This window comes from Prionailurus bengalensis, chromosome F2 (assembly GCF_016509475.1).
Source record: "Prionailurus bengalensis isolate Pbe53 chromosome F2, Fcat_Pben_1.1_paternal_pri, whole genome shotgun sequence".
NCBI classification, from domain to species: Eukaryota; Metazoa; Chordata; class Mammalia; order Carnivora; family Felidae; genus Prionailurus; species Prionailurus bengalensis.
Genome location: NC_057353.1, coordinates 33,956,779 through 33,965,151, shown reverse-complemented (window position 1 = coordinate 33,965,151; position 8,373 = coordinate 33,956,779). Strand labels below are relative to the sequence as shown.

The window sequence follows — 8,373 nt, the reverse complement described above, 5'->3', positions numbered from 1 at the left end:
AATAAGAGATCCACACCATCTAGCAAATAAAAATAGTCTCAGGGGTTTCAGAAGTCACCATTGTCATAGAGCTACTGATATACTTTTATAGTTTGTCAATGATCCTAACTTAAAAAAAATTTTTTTTAAGGTTTATTTATTTTTGAGAGAGAGAGAGAGACAGCCAGCCAGACAGACAGACAGTGTGAGTGGGGAAGGGGCAGAGAGAGGAAGACACAGAATTTGAAACAGGCTCCAGAGCCTGACCCAGGGCTCGAACTCACGAACTGCTGAGATCATAACCTGAGCTAAAGTAGGATGCTTAACCGACTGAACCACCCAGGTGCTCCAATGATCTTAACTTTTAAATGGCATTTGTGGATCGGGTCAGAGTCATAATTATTTGGGGACAATTCCTTTCTAATATATTGATTTACACTAGTCTCTACATGCATCTTCTTATTCTCTCTTCTTTCCAAAGATAATCCCAACTTGCCTTCCTGTGCCTAAACAGCCAGGTGTCCGTGTTGAGGATGGCTCTGCTGAGTTGGACTCAGTGATCAAGTCTTCAGTCAGTGGAAGCCAAAACCTACAGCATGGGGTAACTGAGAAGAAGGGGAAAGGGGTAGAAAAGTGATCAATGGGGGGCTGGATAGACTAATGAAGATGTAAATGAGAAGAAAGAACATAGGAGGTTGCTTAAGGCAGGTGGTTTGGACCTTATTATAGCTCCTAGATCTTATTTTCATATGTATAAAGCTTATACATTTTATGACAACATAGCAATATGACACCAAGAATCCTGGCATCAGCTATTTGTGACAAGTCATATGAAATCACCAAGAATGACATCCTCTGATAATGTCACATATACTCCTCCCAATACTATTCTATACATACATGTATTAATACTTCCATTTGCTGACATGAAGAGAAAATGACTCAAAGGAGCTGAAATGAGTCAAACAACAAGGAGACTTTTATCTGCTCCTGAAACTAAGACACAACAGTAACTGTAATTGTATCCTTCCCATACCTACATCCTATCTGTGAGATCTGACATTATTAACAGCATTTTTTAAATAGTGGTAAACATAAGAGTTACTACTAATGATATCCTCAGATCTGATCATCATCAAGTCTTCCTTCACTCTAGTTTTCTTTTATTTCACCTTCTCAATGTCTTACTCCATTGCTGCCATGCTGGGGGGTTGAGATGGAGGTGGAGGTGGACACGTCAGAATGGTTACATGAATTCCTTCATTGTCCAGCAATAGTTTACTTAGCCTTGGGCCAAACTCTTCCAGATCTAGGAGATCCAGGATGGTCATTTCCATTTGCCCTTAGCCCATGCTCTTTCTTAAGGCATCTGGAACAGATAAAATGACTGCATTTCTTCTTAGATGTTCTCTAAATATCCTGAGAATTGCAACTGCTATTTTGAATCCCATAGAGCACCGCAAATTCTCCCAACTGCAAAACCTCATTAGAGATTTAGTTCCTGTCCACGGGTAGACTGATAAAGAAGGGCATGTGAACTGATACAAAAGGAAATGGGAGCAAGGCTAGAGGGAGGGGTGACACAAAAGGGTAAGGAATGGACAGAAGTCTACACTAGGGTATAGGCAGGACTGCTGTAGACTGCATGCAGTTCTGGGTATAGAATTCATTAGAATAGTGTTCCAAGACCAGCCATGCAGCAGACTATAGAGGTGGAAATCGGAGCAATTGATGAAATACTGCTGGGAAGAATGTGGGAAAGGGATGGTAAGGAGTCTCAATTGCTTAGAAAAAGGCTTTTAGCCTCATTGTTTTCTACACTGCATATATAATTGACTTTTGGCCTCATTTTACATAAGATAAAATGCTTTTCAAAGGTCCATGATCTCCACTGTAGACCAGTTTCCTAGGGCATGACAGAGAAGTCAGATCCCAGCTCAGACACCTGAAAGCTATTAAAATCCAAGGCAAGTTCTTCATAGTTTTGGTTTTGTTTTGCTTTGTTTCAAGGCAAGTTCTTCATTGCAGCATGTGTATCTTCCTAATGGGGGCATGTTCTATTTGCCTCACAGGGTTGTAGGGAAGTTACTTGCTCATATAATCACACAATGGTTACACTTGACTGGGGAAGGGGCTTGGGGAATTGGAGCCATTCATTTGTGTAGAAGGAAAGGGACTTGCGGCCCTTTGGATAACTTCAGCCTGTTGCATTATGGCCCATTTTAGGGCCCCCCATACATACCATGCAGAGGTGAGTGGGCAAGGGTTGGGCTGAGAATCTCACAGTAACTTTCTCTAAGCTGCCTCTTTCCTATTATCATCTTTGCTCTCAGCTTGAAACCTTAGACCTTCCCACTGCAGATACCATAGATTAAAATGTAAAATATAGGCGTTTCCTGGTCCAGGAAACTCATGCACGGCCAGGAGCAAGTCAGGGAGGATGCTTCCCAGACCAGAGGCCACATGTGGGAACCAGGCTCTTTGGGGCCAGCTGACAAGTCTGCAGTGGAGCCCTTTACAAGGCACTGGACTTTAGCCACCATGACATGGGTATGAGCTAGGCTTTTTGCACTGGGAAATCTAGGTATTTGACTTTCCTTTCAGGAATCTGAGCCACTGCTTTTCCTTATGCTTAAAAATCTCTATTAATAAAATTACCAAAATATTCTATGAAAAAGTTGGATTTGGCAGAAAAATAGATTTACTCCTTGGTCCAGGTGCCTAATTTTAGATACAAGTATATGTAGATTCTCTGTACATACACTCAAAGAGTTTCATATATATATATATATATATATATATATATATATATATATATAAATTTTTTTAATGTTTATTTTTGAGAGAGAGAGAGAGAGAGAGAGAGAGAGAGAGTGTGTGCGCAAGTGGGGGAGGGGCAGAGAGAGAGAGGGAGACACAGAATCTGAAGCAGACTCCAGGCTCTGAGATGTCAGCATAGGGCCTGATCTGGGGCTCAAACCCACAACCTGCAAGATCATGACCTGAGCCGAAGTTGGACACTTAACTGACTGAGCCACCCAGGCGTCCCTATATGTTTATATTTTAAAGTATAGTAAATACAGATTTTCTACTTAGGAATCTGTTATTTTTAAAGAAAGAACTTGACCAGTGTTTGTTGATTTTTCCTTTCCTGGGTAGAAATTCTAAAGAAATTCTATAAAAAGTCCATATCTTGTAAACTGAATGTGGGATTTATTCTTCTGAATGAATGAAATACAATTCGCAGGGTTACTTTCTTCACAGGCAAAGCATGAAGGAACTGCAAGAGATTTAAAGGGAATTGTGAGGAAAGTTTAAACAGGAGCCTTAATAACAAATTTAATACTACTTGCATCTAAGGGATATGATTCAGAATTGTGTAGCTTTCCCAAGACAACCAGTGAAAGTGTATTAGGAAAAAAAAATACAATATTTTCATCACATGTGGTCCATGTTGGCCTCATATAGCCTTGGATTTTTGTGGACATAGGGGAGGAAAAAGAAAAGCAGACAGTACTTGGGCCTGTGGAGAAGCATAGGAAAGCAAGAGTAAAACACTTTAGTTAGATCTGATTGTTAATACAACCAAACAAGAATAGGAAAAGTACTATAGGTCAATTAGGATTAATGTCTAAGATCTGGTAAAAAGTGAGACATAAATGGGGAAACAAAATTTAAGGCCGCTGGAAAAAAAAAGAAATACTATTTCAGGGCTGATTTACTATGTTTCTAGTGGGTCCGCAATGGTGTGGATTATTTTTATATAACCCAGATAATATAACACAATTCTTTTTTTTCCCCTCAGAACCTCTTCTTACTATGTAAGGTTTTCCGCATGTGAGGTCCCTCACTGGGTTATAAAATTGGAATGTAACTGTTAATTTTAGTTCGATGTCTTTGTGAAATGCATTCTGCTATCCACACGATATTTCTCATTTCTTGTTCCTTCAGCTTTGTGTATGCGTAAAACACACCATAGTGGAATTGCCTGTTGAATGCCAGCACGTTCATTTGTACCTGAGGAAAGAAAAAAAAATACGGACCATCACTTCTTGGGAGCATACCACATTTATGAAGTAACATTAAGCTACAGACTAACTTGTGTTTGTGCGGTGCTTATTTGTATTTAAATAGGCAATGTCCAAAATGGGTCAAATAGAAGAAAACAGTGACAACCCATCAAGTTCTAAAGGGAGCATTAATGTCACTTTATAGATGAAGATAGACAATAGTAGTTTTACAAAGGCAAGTTTATATAAATAAATAAATAAATAAATAAATAAATAAATAAATATAAATAAATATAAATAAATAAATACAAAGTAGGTTTCTAGAATTGCAAGACGAACTCCAAATCTGAGCAGCACTGCTACCACAAAGATAACGAAAATCTTGGTGTTTGTGTGGAACTTTGTAGTAATATAGTTGGCTTTTAGCCAGAGGCTTGTTTCACTCAGGTAAACTACTTTTCCTTGGCCACAACTTTGAGCATTTTAAAAAGGTTTGTAGGCTATCTAACTCTCCTCCATGGCAATGTCACAGGCCCCTGGGATTTGGAATGAGTGACATTATGAGCTTTCTTAAGATGCTCTGTAGCAACAAGACATATGGTTGAATTGTTTTGTTTTGTTTCTGCAGAAGGTAGATCAGTAAAATAAAATTTTCAAAGAAAATTTGTTTAACTGGGGTGAAGTCTGAAATGGAATAATTCTTTTATTCTTTTCCATTTTGAAAAAAAGGATGAGAGGTACTGAGTCCCTCGTGCAGCTCTGAAAACCTCAAGCCAAGTATTCAGGAAGTGGACGTCCTTGCTTGCAGGAACAGACACTTAATTTTCCTGCCAAGGGCAGCTTTCTTAACAGCTTTCTTTGAAGCACTTGTGCAATAGTGTGGAATTTTAAAAATATCCCTAAGATATGGGATAACTTGCATTGTTTTTACTTTTTTCTGTGACAGGCACTAGAGAGCTGTTGGAAAATGTGTACAGTAGGACTTACAGGAAGGGTCCCGTACTGCTTTGTGGAGCCAGTCTTACCCTAAAATTTGGATAGATTTCAGGGTTCTCTGTCAATCAATTAAAAGGGAAGAGCCAGTGGTTTTAGAGAAATGAATAGAATATACCAGAAAAACTCTCTAAATTTGGGAGACCTTATTATCCCCCTCAAAAAAAGGCCTTTTTGTTGAATGGTTTAGTAGCCCAGGAATTGACTATGAATGGATTAAGTGTTCTGCTTTTTAGGAAAGAGAATCATCCAGACTCTCTGGATGGATTTCTATACAAATAATTAGTAAGTGTTGCAATTGTGTTCATAAGCTATATTATAACCATAGACAAATCCTTCTTGAAGAAGGAATGGATCAGAGAGTAAGATGCACTTAACAGAGTGTACAGCATGAGGATAGTCAATATATGATCATGGGAATGTCCTAGCTCTGATTCTCTGGTGAATTATGGAATTGCTGCTTTCCTTGCAGAGCATCACTATGCACACTATGTGTTTCTGGGTAGGACAATTGCACAGGAAGCCATCATATGAAAACCGTTGGCCTTCCAGGGAGGCTAATACTCATTTGGCCATCAAATTGTGAATGTGTTTAATCAAGTGAACTGATCAACTGTAAAAAGACCCGCCACACACAAAAAGAAAATCCGAAGTAAGAAAACATCTAAATCCCAGAGCAAGAGACAAAGAGAACATAAACTAATAGCATTTCCATTTATATCATACCTCACGCTCATAAAACACATCCTCCAACGTCTTTCCTCCACTGCCATCACCCACAGCCTCAAACAAAGGCTTATATACCTAAAAAACAAAAAGATTATTTTAAACGAATTCTCATTTCTTATATATGAGGATATTTTCCTGGCTATATAGAAAATGATGTATCTGTCTGTTCTAAAAAATCTATCCAGAAGAGCTGAATGGTTTTTTGTAGGATTTTGGCCTCCTGAAAAAATACCCCAAAAATCCAGATAAAAAAAGTATGGATGGAATTCTAGCCATTGGCTTATTCAGGTCTTTAGAAGAAGCAGCAAAAGCAATTGTACTCTCAATGTACATTAGATGAGCTATTTTCTACATTCAGTTCTTAGGGCTAGTTGGGCACATTATAGAGGCTAAATGAATGCTTGAGGTTTAACCATCACAGGTTCATGGGTTCTTTGGCATGGCAGTTGATAAACTTCACATGGAATTTCAGGTGTGGAAGGGGTGGAGATTGAGGAAACGTTCAAAATTTAATATTATGCTCAAAAGCTTCTTGCAATGACATGAGATACTACAAAGTTTTATGCAGTTTACTGGCTTCTCTTTTCTGGAAGTCTTCAGAAACCCATAGGAAAAGATAAGAGTGTCATTCCAGTTCTGGAAAAGTTACCTGGAGGAAATCATGTTTCTGTAAATTAGAAAGAATGGGATCTGGGGATGAGGTGTAGAACCTGGATGTGGATTAAGGGCAGGACATAGCAGCCTTCATTCCAGTGCCTATTTCTGGCCACTGAAAAGGTATAAACCAAAATGTCCATATTCTCCCTTGTATTTCTGGTAGACATTCTGTACCTGAGCCTGTTTCCCCAATGGGCACTTGAAAGGACTACTGGGTCAGGCTATTTTATATAACTTTGACATGAGCTCACATATCCAGAACACTGCACCAGTCCCTTGGGGAACTTGCTTTCTCAAGCACTTCAAATGAAGTGCTCAAATGACTGCTCCTTGGAGATTTAAACAAGTACTTGCTTGGCAGGAACCTCAAAAAAAAAAAAAAAAACACTAGTATGGGTTAGAAACTTCAAGTATTTCTTTGGGAGACACAGTTACAGAATGACATTGCTTTCTACCTTACAAACATTATAACTGCTCTAGATAAGATGTGTAATTTTGATGTGTGAACTTCTAAAGTACACGTGATGAAATAGCATGAGGCTTTCAGGGTCCCCAGTGTGGTCACGTACTCCATAATGGTCTGCTACTCTCCTCATCTGATCGAAGTCTTCTGCTTGAGCCAACAGGCGCAGCCCCTCAGGGTACAGCTTGCCACAGGTCGGGTAGAGGGTCTCCCGGTCGTCTTTGCTCAGTTCAGTGCCAAAGGAGTTAAGAGTGATGATAAAAGCACGTCTGTCAGCCTCAAACTGAATTTGCAAAGACATAGTATCAGCAAAATCTAACCATGTACTAACTGCTGTAAACAGAACCCTAAGTAGACAAATTTATGTCCAGAGTGATTTGCTCTCTTTTCTGGATTTATGTCTAATTTTAATACAAATATGTGTTATTAATATTCCCTTAGTCTCAATGGAGTAATTTTGCTTCCCAGAATAGGATCACCTAGTGATAATAGGTTAGGACTCTTGAAACCCCACTAAACTTTAGTTCCCAGGAACTCTGCAATTAGTTACTCATGTGTCTCTGCCACATAGGCCACTAGAGTCTAAAATATCTCTCCCATGAAAATGGGAATAAACCTACTTGTTGGGGTCTGTTCAAGAATAGGACAAGATAATGTAAATGGAAGTGCCTGGGGGGTATTTGGAGCAAAAAGTGCACGGAATAAATATTAACATCTCTTTCTGGTTATTGATGTCAGTAGGATTTTTTACATAATGAAACTTCATGCTATATGCCATTTGTTTATACTTTTTAAAAATGTTTTATTTATTTTGAAAGAGAGAGAAAAAGAGAGAGAGGGAGAATGTGAGCGGGGAAGGGGCAGAGAGAGAAGGAGGGAGAGAGAATCCCAAGCAGGCTCTGTGCTGTCAGTGCAGAGCCAGATAGGGGCTCGATCTCATACACAGTGAGATCATGACCTGAGCCGAAATCAAGAGTCAGATGCTTAACCGATGAGCCACCCAGGCACCCCACCATTTGTTTGCTCTTTAATAGTTTTGGTTTTCTTCTTTAAAGTCCTAGGTTGGACATCAATAAATCTAACTCAGTAGCTAAGAATTACATGGTCCAGGACAAGTTACCTTTCTCTCTGGCCTCAGTTTTCTCACTTGTAAGATGATAGGGTTTGACCTCATGATCTTTCAGGTGGGTCACGTATGCTCATGGCCTGCCTTTGTGCTCAGCACCACTAGGCAACTGAGCAAACAGCTCCAAGTCAAGCCTATTTCCTGTAACCACTCTGTTTTTCTTGAAATTTCTTACTATTCCTTTGGTCTCCATGTTTCTTCTATCTCTTGGTTCTTTTCCTACCTCTTCTGACCATTCCATCTCAGTCTGTCCTTTCTGGGATCCTCTCTGCTTATCATGGGAGTTTATTATAGTGTCCTTGAGCTACAAAACTCTACATTCCTGAAACACCCTGCACTTGCATTCTTTTAAAATCTGGAAATTCTTTCTCTCCTACTCCACTGTAAAATCTTTGAGGGAAATCATGTCACTCTTT

At 39.2% G+C, this 8,373-nt stretch overlaps 1 protein-coding gene across 1 annotated transcript in view; it reads right to left on the bottom strand.

The window, feature by feature from the left end:
• Positions 1–3,170: 3,170 nt before the first annotated feature.
• ATP6V0D2 (ATPase H+ transporting V0 subunit d2) overlaps positions 3,171–8,373 on the bottom strand; it is a 44,072-nt gene continuing 38,869 nt past the window's right edge. Inside the window, exons 6-8 of the mRNA XM_043601304.1 lie at positions 6,938–7,114; positions 5,709–5,786; positions 3,171–3,996 (exon numbers count right to left, since the gene is read on the bottom strand). Coding sequence (XP_043457239.1) covers positions 3,835–3,996; positions 5,709–5,786; positions 6,938–7,114 — 417 coding nt within the window. The 3' untranslated portion in view covers positions 3,171–3,834. The remainder of the gene's footprint in view (positions 3,997–5,708; positions 5,787–6,937; positions 7,115–8,373) is intronic.